This window comes from Musca domestica, unplaced genomic scaffold (assembly GCF_030504385.1).
Source record: "Musca domestica strain aabys unplaced genomic scaffold, Musca_domestica.polishedcontigs.V.1.1 59, whole genome shotgun sequence".
Lineage (NCBI taxonomy): Eukaryota > Metazoa > Arthropoda > Insecta > Diptera > Muscidae > Musca > Musca domestica.
Window position 1 is genome coordinate 2,597,144 of NW_026712362.1, and position 20,840 is coordinate 2,617,983.

General features: G+C 33.6%; 1 protein-coding gene across 1 annotated transcript in view; it reads right to left on the reverse strand.

Annotated features, from left to right (window-relative positions):
* Window positions 1–20,840, reverse strand: part of LOC101893701 (lutropin-choriogonadotropic hormone receptor) — an 88,468-nt gene that overhangs the window by 18,227 nt on the left and 49,401 nt on the right. The window contains exons 2-5 of the mRNA XM_005183998.4: window positions 16,171–16,974; window positions 6,842–6,993; window positions 6,585–6,659; window positions 6,436–6,513 (exon numbers count right to left, since the gene is read on the reverse strand). Of these exons, the coding sequence (XP_005184055.1) occupies window positions 6,436–6,513; window positions 6,585–6,659; window positions 6,842–6,993; window positions 16,171–16,578 (713 nt within the window). The 5' untranslated portion in view covers window positions 16,579–16,974. The remainder of the gene's footprint in view (window positions 1–6,435; window positions 6,514–6,584; window positions 6,660–6,841; window positions 6,994–16,170; window positions 16,975–20,840) is intronic.

Sequence of the window (20,840 nt, forward strand, 5' to 3'; positions counted from 1 at the left end):
GCCTGCAGATGACAACGGCAACAACAAATTAAAACACTTGTTATTGTTTTACAACTAAACTCTGGCAATAAAAACAACTACAACTACTCTCTCTCTCGCTCTGTCTCTCTCTCTCTCTGTATGGTAAGGCAATCAATCTAAATGTGTTAAAAAAAAGTGCACATAAAACGTTCAATTAAGTTCAAAGAGCAGCGAGTGGATCGAAAACCCTGCACTTAGCTTCAAATCGATAATTACCATAATTGGAAACTTAAAACCAAGTATCATGAATATGAAAAAAAAAATGGAAATTTAATATTGAACTTTTGACCCTTGCTTTGTTGTATAATTAAAAAAAAACACACTCTCGCACACACACACAGACATGACTGATGTTGGCGATGAGGGTGATTCATCAAAAGGACGAAGAAAATTGAAAGTAATTATTGTTGACGGATGTAATGACATGGATAATACTCTTATGTGTGTATGTGTGTAAAGAAATTATATTAAAAGCATGACTCAGCGGGGTTCTATTTTAATTTCTTGAAGGACAATTAAAAAAAATGACAAATAGAAAATCTAAATTTTTATAAACAATTTTTCAATGGCTAAATTATAGCACTGGCCATGCATTAACTGTCAAATGCTTATATATTAAAGATTTTCAAATCTGCAATGATGGTATTTTAAAGTATATTTTTTGTTTGGTTCGTCAGAAAAATCATGAGTTTGAATTCATGAGACAGCGACCTATCCCGAGCTAAAATTATACATTATTTATATAATATTTTTAAAAAATTATCAGAGTTTTAATAGCGTTTTGAAATACAGAAGGATTATTTAGCAAGAAGTAAAGGTGTGCAAATTTTTGAGCCAATGACCGTGGATTTTCAAAAAAAAAAAAATTCTAGCGGAGGCCAATAATTGGGGATTTTTAAGGATTATTTTGTAGGGCCATTAGATATTTAAAAAAAAAAGTTAAACAAAAAAATTTTATAGGACTTTTAAAGATTAAAAATTTGCATTACAATCAATTCATAACGAATTTTTTTAAAGATTTGTTTTGCAGGTCTATTTGTAAATCTACCATGGAACTTATAATGATTTTTTGAGATACTATTAGGATTATAAACGTGACATTATTAAATAAGCTTTTGTAAGGCTATTAGGACAATAATCTTGAAATTTTCCAAAGAATTATTTTGTAGAACTATAGAACAATAATCGTGGATTTTTTTCAAAATATTTTTTTTTTATTCGAAGAATTTTTAAATAAAACAAGTCAAAAATCAGTATGTGCTGCCGGACCGAACTTTGAATACCCTCCACCATTTAGAACGAATTTTGCATTTTCAAAAAAAAAAAAAATAAAATCCGTTAAAAATTCTGTTAAAATCTTAAAAATTCCGAATGTAGCCGTTATTCTAGGGTTATACGACGACGTAGACCTTCATAGGCAACTTTTGTCATAACCCATTCCAATATTCTAATGCGAAACTTTAACAAAAAAAATCGGTAAATAATGAGCTAAAATCACCAAAATACCGAATATATGTAGGTACCATTACATTGGGCTATACCAAAACGTGGACCTGCACAGACAATTTTCTGTCATAGGCTGTAGTATCTATTACGAACTTCAAATACCAAATTTGAAACAATTCCGGTAAAAAATGTCGCTAAAATCATCAAAATACCGAATTTTGGGAGGTACCGTTATATGGGGGCTACACGAAGACGGAGACCTGCATAGACAATTTTCTGTCATAAGCTGTAGTATCCATTACCAACTTCAAATACCAAATTTGAAATAATTCCGTTGAATAACGTCGCTAAAATTATCAAAATACCGAATATCGGGAGGTATCTTTATATAACGGCTATACGAAGACGTGTACCTGCACAGACAATTTTCTGCCATAGGCTGAAGCATCCGTTACGAACTTCAAATACCAAATTTGAAACTATTCGAGTGCATAATGATGCTAAAGTCGTCAAAACACCAAATATCGGGAGGTACCGTTATATGGGGGCCATATGAAGACGTGGACCTGCACAAACAATTCTCTGCCTTAGGCAGTAGTATATATTACGAAGTTAAAGTACCAAATTTGAAACAATTCCGGTGAATAACGTCACTTAAATCACCAAAATACCGAATATCGGGAGGTCCCATGATATGGGGGCTATACCAAAACGTGGACCTATATGACCCATTACCAAATACCAAAAGTCCTGCAGACATAATATACGTTTGAGTAAAATTTTATCAACCTACTTCATTTCGTTCGGAAGCTAGAGTGATTCCACAGACAAATAGACGGGCAGACGGAGGGACGGATATCGATAAATCGACATAGAATTTTATGCAGTTCAAGAATATATATTCTCTGTTGGGTCTGAAATGTATATTTGGAGGTGTTACAAACGGTATGACAAACTTAATATGCCCTCAATGCGATGGTGAAGGGTATTAAAAAATAGGGACTAGGAAAACCAATACTGAATTTTTAAAAAAGTTCCCATCCTGATCCTATCTTGGATTTTTTATTTTTTTTTTTTTTTTAACTCAATAGCGGATTTTTTAAAGGTATATTGAATTTGTCATTCCGTTTGTAACATTTCGATATATACATTTTAGACCCCACCAAATATATGTATTCTTGATCACCATAAAATACTATGTCGATTTAACGATGACCGTCACTCTGTCTGTCTGTTTAAATCACATTATTCACCGAATCTATTTCAAATTTCGTATTCGAAGTTTGGTATCGGTACTACAGCATAGCTACATATCTTCGTGATCAGCATCCAATTCATAATGGATTTGATGATCTCCTTCTGTGAAATTCAAAATAGAAGTTACAATTTTCGAGATGAGTGAATGAAATTTGCCATAGATGTTGATGGTATTGTCCACAATTAGGTATAGCCCTATATAAGGGTTTTGGTCCCAGATTTTACCTAAATAAGGTTAAATTTTATATAAAGTTTCTTTAAACTCCTCGCAAAAGAAAGCAATCAATATAGGTCATGGTCCCCACGTAAAAGTACCTGCTATTTTTATACCCTACACCACATAGTGGTAAGGGTATTATGTCTTTGTGCATTTGTTTGTAACATGGAGAAGGAAACGAGATAGACCCATAGTTACATTTGAGAACCTTCATAGAATCACTTTCTGAGTCGATTTATGCATGTCAGTCCGTCCGTCCGTCCGTCTGTCCATGTATTCTTGTGAACAAAATGTAGGTCGCATTTATTATCCGATTGAGATGAAATTTTCCAAACAATATTTTTTTTGGCCCAAGGACGAACCCTATTGAAATTGGTGAGAATCGGATCAAATTTAGATATAGCTCCCATATATATCTTCATCCGATTTCGGGTTAAATGTGCACCAAATATCCACTATCAGTCCAAATTACCTGAATTTTGGCACACCCAACCGAGTTCGGCCTAGAAGCAAGTATATCAAATTTGGAGAAAATCGGTTCAGATATTGCTATAGCTCCCATATATATCTTTCATCCGATTTGATCTTTAAGTCCCTCACATTCCTACTATGCACTCCACAACCGTGATATTTGGTACCAGGTATTAGATGGAGCACAGAAATAGCTGTTTTAAATTTTATCGAAATCGGTTCAGATTTAGATATAGCTCCCATATATATCTTCATCCGATTTCGGGTTAATTGACCACCAAATGGCCACTATCAGCCCAAATGGCCCGAATTTTGGCACATGTGAACGAGATTAGCCTTAAAGCAAATACAACAAATTTGGAGAAAATCGGTTCAGAAACAGCTATAGCTCCCATATATATCTTCATCCGATTTCGGGTTAAATGTGCACCAAATGGCCACTATCAGTCCAAATTACCTGAATTTTGGCACACCCAACCGAGTTCGGCCTAGAAGCAAGTATATTAAATTTGGAGAAAATCGGTTCAGATATAGCTATAGCTCCCATATATATCTTTCATCCGATTTGGTGTTTAAGCCTCTCACATTCGTAATATGCACTCCACAAGAATGATATTTGGTACCAGATATAAGATACAGCCCAGAAATAGCTGTTTGTAATTTTATCGAAATCGGTTCAGATTTGGATATAGCTCCCACATATATCTTCATCCGATTTCGGATTAATTGTGCACCAAATGGCCAATATAAGTCCAAATGGACTGAATTTTAGTACATCGGACCAAATTCAGCCTAGAAGCAAGTATATAAAATTTAGTGAAAATCGGTTCAGATATAGATATAGCAACCATATATATGTTTCATCCGATTTAGAGTTTTAGTCCCATACATTCGTAATACTCACTCTACAACCGTGATATTTGGTACCAGGTATTAGATGGAGCACAGGAATAGCTGTTTTAAATTTTATCGAAATCGGTTCAGATTTGGATATAGCTCTCATATATATCTTCATCCAATTTCGGGTTAAATGTGCACTAAATGGTCAATATCAGCCCAAATCACCAGTCTAGAAGCTAATACGTAAAATTTGGAGAAACCCGGTTCAGAGGTAGCTATAGTTCGTAAAATGCACGATAGAATTAGATAGATTTTGATTTTGTGCCAAATATCTCATAGAGCTCTGAAATGCCCTGTATAAATCTTTTTACGAGAGCTCTACTAAATATGCATAGTGGTGTAGGGTATCATATAGTCGGCCCCGCCCGACTTTTGAGCTTTCCTTACTGGTTTTATTTTATTTTTTTTTTTTTTTTTTTTGTTTTTAACGGATTCGGCCCCAATTCACAGCCAAACCAGCTGTAATTTGACATTTCGATTTTTTAAAAGCGTAGTTTCATTTTCTCTTTCAAAAAATATATGCATTGTAGGTATAGCCCCCATATTACGGAATTTTCAGATTTTAGAGATGTTAAGTATAGCTGTTTTGACGATCATTTATCACGTTTTCGTTGTTTTATTTGCTTGTATTACATTGTCTTTAACACACATGCATTTTAAAGTAAATATTCCTCCCACCATCTGTGCAAAAATATTGACCCGTTTTTTTTGCGGATTTGTCTATTTTAACATAATTCATTCATTCTGTTTATGCACTGGGGTGCGTATGAGTGATGTCATAACGTATACGCTGCTAAAAATAAATCTGTATGATTTCGTCTAAAAACAAAAGCAACTATTATAGCCTAGACAACTGTTTATAAGACAGCTCCATGAACCTGCAAAGAGAACACACTTCCATACGAGTTTAGGTGGAAAAATTATACACCACAAGGTGGTCAGGGTATTATGTCTTTGTGTATTTGTTTGTAACAGACAAAAGGAAACGAGATAGACCCATAGTTCCTTTTCATGATCTGCATAGAATCACATTCTGAGTCGATTTATGCATGTCCGTCCGTCCGTCTGTCCGTCCGTTCATCTGTCCATGTATTTTTGTAACCAAAGTACAGTTCGCATTTATTGCCCTATCCAGATGAAATTTTGCACAGATCATTTGTTTGGCCCAAGGACGAACTCTATTGAAATTGGAGATAATCGGTAAAAATTTAGATATAGCTCCCATATATATCTTCGTCCGATTTGCATTTTATTGTGCACCAAACGTGTATTATCAGCCCGAATAGTATGGAATTTTGCACATACAACCAAATTAGGCCTGAAAATGAGTATGCCAAATTTGATCAAAATCGGTTCAAATATAGCTATAGCTCCCACATATATTGTTCATCTGATTTGTTATTTTTGTCCTCCGCAGCCGTAACATGCACTCTGTAACAACGATATTCAGGGAAATATATCAAATACAGCTCAGAAATATCTTTGCCAAATTTCATCGAGATCGGTATCGGATTTGGATATATCTCCCATATATAACTTCGATCGATTTACATTTTTTCGTGCACCAAACGTTTAATATTTTTCCAAATGGGATGGAATTTGGCACTTACGACCAAATTGAGTCTAGAAGCTAGTATGTCAAATTTGGTGAAGATCGGTTCAGATATAGCTATAGCTCCCATATATACTGTTCATCCGATTTGTCATATTTGTTACCCACAGCCGTAATATGCACTCCGTAACAACGATATTCAGGGAAATATATCAAATACAGCTCAGAAATATATTTGCCAAATTTTATCGAGATCGGTTTAGATTTGGATATAGCTCTCATATAGATCTTTATCCAATTTTAAATTATATCTGCACCAAGTCCGAATTTAAAAGATACAAATGCTTCGGCATATTTAGTCCTCTGAACTTTAAAATATAATTATAATCATAGTGTGTATGATTGAATTCTCCCTAAAAAACTTTTAATTGTTATGTGGAGCTCTACTAAATTAGGAAAGTGGTGTAGGGTATCATAAAGTCGGCCCCGCCCGACTTTAAGACTTTCTTTACTGGTTTAAATTTTAAGGAACAACAATTTAACAAATTGAAAATTTCAAAATTTTACTTACATGACTTTAATGGTATCCGAAATACCCTGGAAAACATCCTTCGATAAATACTCCAATTTTGGGGCATGAGATATATAACTGAAATGGAAAATCAAAAAACAAATGTTGCAATTTAAATTGTTAAAATTGATTTTCAATACTCAACTCACATTGTCCTCAGATGCCTTAAGTTGGCAAAAGCACCATCCTGTATCGTCTCCAGGTATTTGAGATCTGTCAGTACACTGTGCGTATGTATGTTGTTGGAATGCCATGGGAACGAAAAACAAAAGAGATGAAGAAAATAAATAAATAAATATTGATGCACATATTCTCTGGCTAATAACCATGAAACCCAGAAAAAGAATAACAAAAACAACAAAAAGAAATCGACAACAACAACAAAAATAATGCACAACTAACTTACATATCCGACAGCGATGCATTGTAGACTTTTAAAGCTGTATTGCGTAGACGTGGTAAGCCAGCCGAGGCAATTGTTAGCCTTTGCAGGGGATTGGTTAGGGTTTGTGGTACCCGGGATAAGGCTTCACCTTCACAACGGCACTCAACTTCATCCTGTGCATGAAAAAGAAATTGCAACAAATAAAATAAAGAAAAACAACAACAATTTACAAAAAACAATGGCTCATTGAAAAACAGACTGAGTAAATAAAGTGTATTCCATGAACTTTTTAAATAGCCTCTTCAGTGCGGTTAAGTAGTCCTTAAGTTTAAGTGCAAAGGAGCAAACAAACAAGATTGTTGCTCCTGCAACTGGGTTATTAGCAAAAAGAGAATCCAGTCAGCCGGAGACTGATATCAGTGATTATGTATGTGTTCCATATCGGTATATATGTATAGTTGTATAAACTTGGGAAAACTTGCATGTCATTTCCAGTTCATTCATTAAGGAAGAAAAAATGATTTTTTTTTTCTTTTTTTTTTTTTTTGAAATACCATTTTTTGAAATACCATTTGAAATTCAAATCCATTATTCGAATTTTAAGCTGACTTGTGTTCTCTGTTGAAACAATGAATGTTGAATATGAGATACACATGTAGCTTTCAGCATTTCATCATATTGATGAATTTAGAAGATAATGTGCGTATTCCCCATTTGTTTACAAAATCTAATGACAGGTTGTTAATATTTTCAAAGTAAACCATATTTATACCCTCAGTCATATGGCTAGAGAGGGTATATATATAATTTGATATGGCCAAAACGTGCCTAGTCGAAATAACGGTTTTAGACCCTATGCCTCTTTGTATCAAATCCGTTTCAGAACATTTGGAGTCTGGTATCAAAATGGACAATATCGGTCCACTCCATCAAGTACCTCCCCCACAAAGGGTCAACATTTTCAATAATTACAACTCTTATAAAATGAGAGTCCGATTGTCTTCAAATTTCACACATCCCAATATTTTTATAAACCCAAGGTCTGGTGTTAAGATGGAAAACATCGGTACTCTTCTTCTGGTACCTCCTCCACAAAAAAAAAAAATTCCAAAAATATATTTTCAGCACAGATGGAGAACCGATGATCTGATTTTGCTCCAACTTTGCAAATCCTAATATTTGTGTCAGTGCTAGGTCAGGTATCAAAATTGACAAATCGGTCCACTCCTCCCCCGCAAAGGGACAAAATTTTCAATAATTACAACTCTTATAAAATGTTATGTGAGAGTCCGATTGTCTTCAAATTTTACATATCCCAATATTTTTATAAACCCAAGGGCTGGTGTTAAGATCGGTCTACACCTTGCGATACCTCCCAAACAAAAGGTCGAACTTAAAAAAAAAAAAAAAAACATATTTTCTGCACAGAAAGGAAAACGATAATCAAATTTTGCTCCAACTTTACAAATCCTAATCTTTGCGTCAGTTCTAGGAAAATGGACAATATCGGTCTACACCATCAAGTACCTCCCCCATAAAAGGTCAAAATGTTGAATAATTATAACTCTTATAAAATGTGATATAAGAAACCGATTGTCATAAAATTACTCACATCCAAATATTTTTATAAACTCAAGATCTGGTACTTAGATAAAATATATCGGTCCACTCTTCTATTTTTTCGAAATTTGTTCCAGAGGTAGGTATTTTTACCCTGATTCCGGGAAACTATGTTTTTGGAAGAGGATGGACCCGGGACCGCCATATTTTTCACCCGAATATTCGGGTTTAAAACCGGTCTAGACCTGGATCCACTTACCCGATATAGAGAATATAGGTATCTTTTGAAAGCTTATGAAAATACCTACCCGAAAAAGATATTAGCACAAATTATAGAATTTTGTAATGGTAAGAATGTCAGCTTTTCTTTGACATCATAAAAAAGGACATATTCCCACTTTTTGGGGGTTTTATAAAAAATCCGGGTCGAAAAAATCGACAATTTGATTATAACTTCCGAACCGCTTATAAATAACCCCATCATGTGACCACTTGTTGGATAGGTATTTTCATAAGCTTTCAAACATTCGACGCCCAGAAGAAACGACTGAAACAAGAATCTTGAAATTGTACATGAGGGTCAGTTTTGGTAATTAGACGTGTGATCATGCTGGGTTTATAGAAATTCGTACTAAAAGGGTACGAATAGTACTAAAACTTACGAAAAAAAATAGTATCTGGAATATATAGTATCTGAAAATATAGAGTCTCGGAATGAGCTACATTAATAATTTAGAATGAGAGTCACTGATGGATTACAGAATAGAAATACCAAAGGATTTTTGGAAATTCAAAATTTTGGGCTACGAAAAGTTCTAGAATGGTACCAAAATTTTAAAATTGTACCGCTTGGTACTATATTAACGGATAGACTTTAAAACTTGAAACTTGGTATGATAATCAAGGTTGGAAAATAAGTTTGATATGAACAGGCGATTTCAAAATTTGTTCTGGTACTAATTTTGGAAGAATTTAGTTTATGGTTAAGCTAAAATTTTGAATTGGCGTCCCTGTTGATGATAGGTTGTTGTGAAGAGGTGGTTTTGGAAATGTGTACTACAAGCACTAAAGGTTATTATATTTGGTACAATCTGGTATTGAATGATCAGGAAGTACTTGAAAACTGAAATTTGCTATAAGAGTCCCTGTTCAGGTATTGCCTGCACATATGGAGTTGATTTCAGAAATGTGTACAAAAAATACTGTTTGGTACTATATTTGGTTATTGGGTGAAAGGATAAAGATTATAGGTCTGAAATTTGATATTTAGAGTATTGATGGTAACTATGTTTGAGATTTGACAGTGGTTTCGGAAATGTGTACTATAAATGTACAAAATGGACTTAAGATAGGTATTGGGTGGAATCCCGGAATTTGATATTGAGGTCTCTGTTGGTATCTAGGATTGACTATTCGCTTTATGTAATAATTAATCGGATGGTTATTCGGCAATTTATGAGCGTTTCTTGTAAGATTTTAACCTCTTGATGAGAGAAGTACCAGAAAGAGTTGGGCGCTATCTACCACCTTAACATCAGATCATGTTTTCATGTGTTAAGAACTAGATGCATCTTATGACCCTCCTAATTGGTCAAACCTTTGGGGGAGGTACCAGAAAAAGTAGTCCGATAAATTCCACCTTCAAAATAAATCTTGCGTTATTTAAAATATTAGGATGTGACGAGTTTGAACTCAATAGAATGTTCATTTCGCGTTTTATGAGCTTCATGGCTATTTAAAAAAACGGGGCCAACATTTTGAATAGCCATGAAGTGGGGGGATCAGAAGTAGTGGGTCAATATTGCCCCTTTTAAAATATGACATAGTACTGATGAAAATATTAAACGTCCAAAGTTGAGACAAAATTTATGATCTTTGGTTTGGACCAAATTGGATACTCCCTTCCAGAGTTATCGTGCGCAGACAACGAGACGGACAGACACCTCATGATCGACTTCAAATATCCTGAAACTGATTTATTTCAGAGAATTAATAGAAAATAAAATCATTATTTGGATAAGGTACGTTTTGGTCGTATCAAACGATTAATACCCTCTGTAGTCATATGGTTGAGGGTACACAAATTCCACGATTGATGGACTGTTGAGCCTTGACAATATATATTTTTTTTAAATATATACGTTATTCCTTGATCAGCTCTCTTTGAAAATTCTTCAAAGCATAAATGTTGTGGCTCCAGAAGTCCTTAAAAAATGTCCTTTAAAATTGGAGATTTTTTTTTCTCAAAAAGCCCCTCAAGAAAATATCCTTAAAAACCATGATTGTATTTACAATAGTCCTTGAAACTCCGATTTGCCTTTGAGAAATATAATCATAAATCTACATACTTTATGGCTTGATTATTATTCTTAAAAAAAATATTCTATAAAAAATGCGATTCTGTTTCAAAAACTGTATGGAAAAATATTCACTAACCTCTAACTAACGAGGAGGAGGTAAATTCTACCTCTTTTTAAAAATTGTTGAAAGTTTCTCCTCTTTGCCTATAAAAAGCACACGTTTTATTTGACATAAACATTCTTTCTATATTTTCTTAATAAAAAATATAATATCTTTTCTTAAAGAAACATGTAAATAACTGAAAAAATACTACATATTTTTAATAAAATTAAATGGAGTAAAATTTGCCACCACGTCATAAACTATGTTCAAAAATTTCACTTCCACAGTTAAAGGTTAAAAATCAATAAAAATAATATATATTCTCTTGTAAAGAATGATTGAGGCTCTTAGTAATAGTCATTCCTTTCTTATAACGCCCTGGAAAAAATTGGCAATAATGACGTATAAGTTGTGTCATCGCTCATACGCACCATAGTCTGATAAGCCTATTCGATTTAATCAAACAGAGGTTGCGTATGACCCTTGATTTTTATTGACTTTAATTAATTTGTAAATCCATGCCATATATCGGCATTCAAGAAGTAAATGTTAAGTTTTCTTGATGAAAGATAGGATTCCTTTTGGCATGGTTAGTGGGATGAAAACCTTCGATCTTTCTTTTCATACTCGTACAACATTGTGTAAATGTTTTAGTAAATTCGTAGAATGTGTTGGCATAAGCGGAAAAAAAAAGATGTTGATGGTAATCGACTTCCGTTTTTCCTGACTGGTAAGATTTATTACGGCATTAATTTGAAAAGGGTATTGCCTGTTGTCAGCTTAAAATTTACATCTATCTTACTTTTGTGTGGATTAATAAAATGTTATCGATTTTAGAGGCATCGAAAAGGCAACCCGAAATGTATGAAAATGGGTATAAGATAAATAAAATTATTATTTTATTTATTTATTATTTTTATACCCTCCACCATAGTATGGAGGGTATATTGAGTTTGTCATTCTCAAAATTTTAACAACTTAATTTTTAAAAAAAATATTCTTGGAAATGTCTTTTTAAGATATTCGGACAACCATATTACGTATACGTTCTGACAACACTTATACGCCTTATAGTCATTTTCCCTCTCCCAATTAATCGAAATAAACTGCCTATAGCCTTTTCTTTCTACGGAACACTGAATAGAACACCAATACACATACCGAAAAGGTTAAAAGTCTTCGACGAACGTTACTTTACATACAACATCGTGAGTGTGTTTTTGGTAAATTCCTAGCAAGTTTTGGCCGAAATGGAAGAGATATTTGATAGTAATCGATTTCCATTTCCCATCTCTGTGTATGCTGGCGTTTTCATTTCCTCAAGTTCCCGTAAGTCAATTTGAATGTCAAGAATTTGGCTGAGGCGGCATTAATTGGGAAAAGGCAATAACCCCTTATCACCTTAAAAAATGTACATCCTGCCCACTTGTATGAAATGGATTGCCGAAAATGGTTTTGGTTTGAAAAGTATCGAAAAGAGATTACTTCAAAAATACAAACTAAAATAGACTCTCGTTTCTTGGAATTGTAATGTTTATTTTAACCTTTTTTTTCCTTATCATCCACCGAAATTTGAGTATTAAATTTTCGAAGCTATTTTTAAAGGAAACCAGAATGGATGGTAATTATTTGGAAATAAAAATTTTACTTTCCTGTTTTCTGGGAATTTGGGAAAAATTTTGTAACGTTATTTCTTATCGTCCTCGGAATATATGGTTCCTGTAGCTATTTCGTAATATGATATTCTTCATTAATGAAATTTTCATTCTTTCATTTTGTAATTTGAGTATCGGTACTTCAATGTATTTGAGCATATGCATGTGCGTCTTTCGAATGGTTCCCTCTTTTCTAATGAAACATCCACTATCTCCATGCAACCAAAATTCTATTGTTTCACATTTGCACGGTTGTTTCCAATATGCTTCTGTACAGCTTATTGTGCAGTGTTCCGAGTACGTATCACAAAATGCCAAGTCTAATTAAATTATCGTATCTCTGTTGAATTTTTAACGGTAACAAGAGCAACAAAATTTCGTACAATTTCTGCTGAAAGAATAGCATATTTTCCTACAAATTTATGACAAGAAATTTTAAACAGAAATAAGAGTTCATACGCTATGGCTATTATGAAACCAATGTATACAAGTAAAAAAACCAGCTAAGTTCTGCTGGGTCGAATTTTTAATACCCTCCCTCCATTAAGATCCCATTGGAAGGAATTTAAAAAATTAAAAAATTGAAAAAAATCGTTATATGGAGGCTATACGAAGACATGGACCTGCGCAGACAATTTTTTGTCATAGGTTGTAGTACCCATTACGAGCTTTTAATACGAAATTTGAAACAATTTCGGCAAAAAATGTCGCCAAAATCATCCAAATAGCGAATATCGGAGGGTACAGTTGTATGGGGCCTATGCAATATGGTGGTCCTATATAGATAATTCTTTTCCAGGTGGGGGTGGGGGGGGGGGTGTTGTGTTGTTGTGAAATAATCAGAAAGATTTTCAGACAATTCCGTTGAAAAATGTGGCTAAAATAATCACAACACTTTACTGTTACGTATACGTCACCCTTGATTATTGTTATACTCTCAGTTAGAATTGTGTAAAACTAGTTCATGCTAGTTCAGTACACCAGCTCCTAAACGTATGAGTGATTTTATAAATTTCATATCACTCATACGCTGAATTTTCATACAAACGACCCGAATGCACGGAACTAGCTCGCTCGATCAACTCTCAGCCATATGGCTGCTGAGGGAATATATAATTTCATAAGGCCAAAGCGTGCCTCATCCAAAGAACGTTTCAGACCCATTTAGAGTCGATCTAGGGATGTTCGTCCAGCCGTGTGAAATAAGAATCAGATCTTTCCACAAGATTTGGTGTAGAGATGGGATATATGGACCCACTCCATCTGGTAGAATATTCCCAATGCTCATAATATGCAAAATAAGCATCAGATTCTATTGAAATTAATCACATCCCAACATGTTAGATAAAACAATATCTGCTGTGAAGATCGGATATATTGGTCCACTCCAAAAAGAGTGAAAATTTCGAATAAAAAAAAGTAAAAAGACTCATAAAATGCGAAATAAGCAACCGATCCTCCTTCCTTACTTCATACATCCGAATATTTATACTAACACAAGATCGGCTAGAAAAATGGAATACATCAGACCACCTCTTGTGGTACCACCCCTATACAGAGTCTCCGTTACTTCGTCAGCGGAAAATCCACCTTAACATTTTTAATTTGTTCCAATAGTTATTGATAGGGATTTTTGGTACTCAAAATTCACAGTCTATTCAGTATGACAAAATTTTGTAATCAACACATCATACATCCTACTTGAATATTTGAATATTACCTAGGAGGGTATTATATACTTGCACAATAAACCCACATCCAAATTTAGGAACATTTAGTACTTTTCAAACAATTATAGTACGCATTTTCAAACCCACATCCACATCTCAATTCCGTATACCAACATATCAATATCAAATTTCGGGATTCCAGATCTACTCTACTTTTTGAGCATTTATAGTACACATTTTTAAAGCCATATCTCTCAGCTACCAACTGAGACCTTAATATCAAATTTGAGGATTTCAGCATTGTCCTATCACCCAATATCAAATTTAGTGGCACTTAGTAATTTTCGTACAATTATAGTACACATTTTCGAAAACACCAGCATATCTGAACCATATACCTTCACCCAATACCAAAACTAGTACTAGTTAGTACTTTTCGTAAAATGAAAGTACACATTTCCAAAATCACCTCGATATCTCAATTCCATATACCAATAGAGATCTCAATATCATATTTGAGAATTCCAGACATATCCATGCACCCAGAATCAAAGTAAGTATTATTTAGTACGTTTCATACTATTTACAGTTTTTATTATTTTTCCAAAACCACTTCCATATCTCAATTCTAGATACCAACAGAGACCTCAATCCCAGCCCTATCCCTTCAGTCAGTACCAAATATAGTATCATTCTGTACTTTTCGTATAATGATAGTGCACATTTTCCAAATCACCACTATATCTCAATTCCAGATATCAACAGAAACCTCAATATCAAATCAGAGATTACCAGCACCTTCCTTGCTCCCAATACCCAATATAGTACCGCTTAGCACTTTTCGAACAATTACAGTACACATTTCTTAAACCACATCCATGTCTAAACACCTGATACGAACAGAGTCATCAATATTTCATAACTTTAAACTTCAAATTTGCAAAAACCCAAAATTATAGCACGATTTTGCAAAACCACCTCCATATTTCAAACTTAGATACCAACAGAGACCTCAAAATCAAATTTCGGGATTCCTTCACCCAGATTCCCATTTAGTTCAATTAAGTACTTTTCGTACAATTTTAGTAGACATCCATATCTCAATTCCACATACCAACGGAGACCTCAATATCCCACCCAATTCCAAATTTAGTACCATTTAGTACTTTTCGAACAATTATAGTACGCATATCCAAAACCACATCCATATCTCAACCACAGACAGTAACAGCGACATCCATATCCAATTTAAGGATTTAACCTCTATTCCTTCACCTAATACTTAATTTAGTATTATTTGGTATTTTTCGAACAATTGTCAATATTAAAATTGAGGGTTTCAGCACTACCCCCTCACCGAATACCAAAATTGGTAGCATTTAGCAATTTTCGTACAATTATAGTACACATTTCCGAAACCACCTCCATTTAGTACGGTTCTCATACTTGGTACACATTTCCAATACTACCCTCAAATATGAGGGTATATCATTTGTCGGCAAATCCGAATGATATTTTTCCACTTCTTTTTATTTTTTTTAGATTTCTAAGAAGTGGATTTGAACATAATATTTTTTTTTAATTTTGAAACCCTTTTGAAAAATTGTAATAAAGAGGTACCATTTAAAACCATAATCGACAATTTTACGGGTCACTTTAAAGGGAAATTATACCAATTCGAGGATTTTGAAGAATTTTTTATTAAATATTAATTTGGGAAATATTGGATCCGCAATCATTGATTTTTGGAGATTTTTGGAGATTTATGAAAGCCATTAATGTGGATTTTGAAGAATTTTTTTTTTTGGATTATTGGAACCACACTCGAGATTTTTTTAAGAAGAAAAAAAACGTGCTTTTTTACAGAATATTTCATAGAGAAATTATTAAAGGCACAATTTTGGATTCAAAAAAAAAAAAAAAAAAGATAGTTTTGAATTGGCTGTCATGTATATATGTTCATACACAACTTATGAATAAAAATTTCGAACTTATATTAAAATCATTTATCTTTATTTGTTTTCCGCACCCACACACACCCCATACCCACTTCTCTACTTACCGAATTCGTTGCATTCCAACAACAACACTTCCAACCCGGTGCCGTCGTTGCCTCCGGCTGTGCCAAAGTCCTCAATATTTCACTGCCATTCCTCAGCAATCCCGTGCCATTAACCGAATCCCATATCAACTGGTTGCCCGGCGCTAGCGAGTCATTAAATAAATGGTAACCTCCAAATCCATATGCTTTGTCGTAACACTGACTCAGCTGGGCGCTATACTCCACAGCAGCTCGAGTCTGGGACGGATGACAACTGTAGCAGACCAACAGCAGGAGAAAGCGTAACATCTGAAAGGCGGGCATTTGTAACTGATGCTGTCTCTTTGGTATTTTTGTTGTACAACAATGGGGACGGCGATGGCGTGGATGGGGCATGGAATGCGTTTGCGATTTGCCGTGATAAGACATTTGTGCTAAGGGGCTGTCTACACACACAGAGAGTGAGAGAGGCGAGAGACGAGGGAGAGAGACAAAACAAACAAGGATGTGTATTTAGCGGCAGTAGCAGCTAAATACTAGTCCACGTAACTATTTTTAGTAACTATTTCGAGTTTAAAAATGAGGTCGTTTAATTCTATTTGAAATTGCTCGGCCCGCTTCAGCTTGGCACTGATTCTCTGTTATTAAGTATTGTTTTTAATCATATTGTTTTTGTCGTGACGTTTCGTTCTCGTTTGTTCTTCTGAATTATTTGTTTTATAATTATTGTAAGAAGTTGTGAAAAGAAATGTTTTGATGCACTTTTTTAATTAGCATTAAAGCCTCGCTGCAATACTGCGTATTCGTTGTTAGGTTCCACATAGTCTGCAAAAGAAAGTAGGAAGAGAATGTGAAAGTATTATTAATAAAAAGAAAGAAAAAAAAATAAATGTGTAAATAAATTAAATAAATGTGTTTTTTAAATTTTATTTATGTAATGAACAATATGTGATATGGTGGGTTGCAGGGAGATTCCAGTTAATAAGAATTTGTACTGAGTAAAATTAAAAAAGTATGGTAGGCGGAGAACATTCTTGAATTTCTGAGCGGAGGAAAAAGAGAGATCATTTTCATCCTCTAGGAGAAAAGCTGAGACCTCTGAAAACCAACAGAAATTAAATGCCTCACGAAGGCAATGATGTTTTATAAAATAGAACACTATATGGCGCCCAAGCATGGGTTGGTTTATTTTAATAGCGAATTTTTTTTTTTGATAATTTTGAAACCACAAAAATATTTTTTTAAGGACCATCAAGGAAATAAAAGTTGACTTTTTTTAATAATTATTTTCGCCGTCCATCAAGGATGTAATTCTGTTTTTTTTTTTTTTTTTTGAGAACGTTTTTCAAGTATCTTCCGGGATATAATCGTGGATATTTTATAAAGTCTATAATAGTGGAAGGAAATTAATAAAAAAAAATGTTAAACGAGTTTTTCTAAAGCGCCATCAAGGCTGCAATCGCTAATGTTTTGGCAAGTCAATCAAGGATATAATCGTTATTTTCTGAAAATTAAAATTATATTCTTAATGAACTAGTTGTTAAGACCAGTAGGGATCATTAATGATGTCACCTAGGTAGACTATAATCTTGATTACTTTAAGAATAATTTTCAAGATCTCTGAAGGAAGCTATCTCAGAATATCAAGCAAATGTTTTTCAAAGAAAAATATAAATTTTAAAAGACCCGAATGTAATCGAGAATTTTGAAAGAAAGTTTTTTTTAATGTGAAGGACATAATCGAAAATGTATATAAACATTTCTAAAAACCCTCAAAAATACGTTTCGCGGATTTTTTCTTTCAAAAATCATCAAGGATGAAACTTCGTTGCGCTATATTCGTAACACAACAGCTATAGCTCCTATATATATGTCTCATCTGATTTGGTTTTTAATTCCCTCACAATAGTAATATGCATTAGAAAACAATGACATTTGGTACCAGATATTTTTTAGAGCTCGTAACTACCTCTGCCAAATTTTAGCGAGATGAAATTAGATTTGGATATAGCTCCCATATACAGGATGAAAGTCAAACGCCATTATTTTTACATTTTTTTCTTAATTTTATTGAATGAAAGCAAAAAATGTCGGAAATTGTATCAAATTTTAGAATGAGTTAAGATTTGTTGGAATTCGTCACCTTTGGCACGAATTATGTCCTTCAAACGGCCAATAAAACGGTCAAACCCTGCCCGAATGTTGCTCTGCGGTATTTTGGCCCATTACCAGCGAAGCTCTTACTTCAGGTGATCGACACTTTGGTATTTTTAGTGCCAACCTTGTTTTCGGATTGGTATCCCGGGACTTTGGTGGCCATTGTGAAGCGAGAAACCGCAATTGGGAACCATTCTTGGGTGGCGCGTGCTGAATGCGATGGTATTCAGTCCTGTTGGAATGTAGGTCTGCGGCCAAAATGTTTGCGTGCCCAAGGCTTTAATACACCCTCCAGAATGTTTTCGCGATAATATTCGGCATTTATTCTGATGCCACGGTCGATTAATATGAGCGAAGGGCGACCATCGGCTGTTATGGCGGCCCAAACCATCACCATGACCGGCGCTTGAGTTCTGGTGGCCAACCGAAGGTGCACATTTTCAGCTGACCTCTTAGGCAAGTGAACACAAACTGCTGGATAACGAATGTTTTCTCATCGGAGAAATCCAAATTCAGCAGTTCAGCACGTTCGGCCAAGCGAATGAACTCTTTAGTTCTTTGGAGTCAATTTTCATTCCGTTGCGGTGTAAGTTCTTGCAATTTTTGGAATTTCAATAGCTTTACCCCGAGCTCATTTTTCAATATTTGCCAAATGGAATATTGCGATATGTTCAGCTCACGAACCATTTTTCGGCCACTGCGATGCGGGTTCCGATTAAGTCGCTTCTTTACTTTTCGAAACATTTCTGCTGATGCTGCTATTTTCTTCCGTCCACTTCCTTGACGTCACACTATCACGCTTGAATTCTATCACGAATTACTTTTTTTCTAGAAAATTCTCACCAAAATGCCTTTGTACGCTTGTAAACAATATAATGAGCTGTCACTGGAACAAATTTAACAGCTGTCAGACGAGTGGCTTAGAAATGACAGCAGTTTGAAGTTGGTTGCAGTTTTTTCATCTCACCCTGTATATCTTCGACTGATTTCATGTTTATTAAGCACCAAATGGCCAATATGAGTCCAAATGACCTGAATTGTGGCATTACCAACAGAATTCAGTCTAGAAGCAAGTTCATTAAATTTGGTGAAAATCGGCTACATCTTCATCCGATTTTATGGCGATTATCCACTGTATATGTAATATCAACTCAAATTGGATAGATTTTTTTTCAGGGATATATGAAACATTTGTAAGTAACATTAAAGATTATTTTTACAGGTCCATCAAGGATGTAATTGTAAATTGTCGAAGGACTATATGAACAAAAATTGTGGATATCAATGATTAATTATTATTATATCATATACTACTACTAATAATAATAATAATAATAATAATAATAATAATAATAATAATAATAATAAAATAATAATAATAATAATAATAATAATAATATTATTAATAATAATAATAATAATAATAATAATAATAATAATAATAATATATTAATAATAATAATAATAATAATAATAATAATAATAATAATAATAATAATAATAATAATAATAATAATAATAATAATAATAATAATAATAATAATAATAATAATAATAATAATAATAATAATAATAATAATAATAATAATAATAATAATAATAATAATAATAAATAAAGAACATAATATCAACTTATATTGTTTATTATAATTATTGGTATATTTAACTAAATTATGATGATTATGATTTTAAACATTAATTTTGCAAATTAATATTTTTATATTTTTTTGTCAATATCCATTTGCAAAATGCGCCAAGATAATTATTTTTTGTTGAACATTAACAATTGTACATTTGGTAAATATTTATATTGTGTGTTGTATAGCCACAGATAGCCTGAAAACAAATACTTCGACCTGATCTGACTGCCTCAGCATCTGTCGGCTGCACACATGTGGACGCACTCATTTAATTTTTTTTTCCAATATAAACAAACCCGGATAAATAAAATCATTTTTATCTCTGGTGTCGTATTTTTTTTTATTTTTCATTTATTCGGTTTGCCTGAAATGCATGTGGCTTTCCAGGGTAATCCGTGTGAAATGGGTATGTCAATCAAATGGATGAATGAACAGCTTTGAAAAGACAATAAAATTTCACAGCAAATTCAAAACGAAACAAAATTAATCAAAAAATGTATAAAAAGAAATATAAAAATTGAATAAATAAAATAAAAACGAGTAAATATGGTCAGGATGATGGGCAAACCTATCATCTTTCGGTGAAAAAAAAAAATAAAAATCTCTGATTTTCGTCTGGACACAGAGACGACCTTTTACAAAAACAAAAAAACACATGCCTTACATGTCATTCGACAAAAAAAAGTTTATTCACTTTATCACATCGATGATAACATTGTAATTAAAATTTATTTATTTTTATACATTCCCTGTCAGCGGAACCTATGCTACAGAAGAGGCAACACAGTATATGCTGCATTGATTGATTTTTTGTCTTTCCTTCAACTTGCCGCATCCAACCATATGGGAGAGTCAAGGAAGGAACACCCATACCATGTATGCCCATCCGATGCG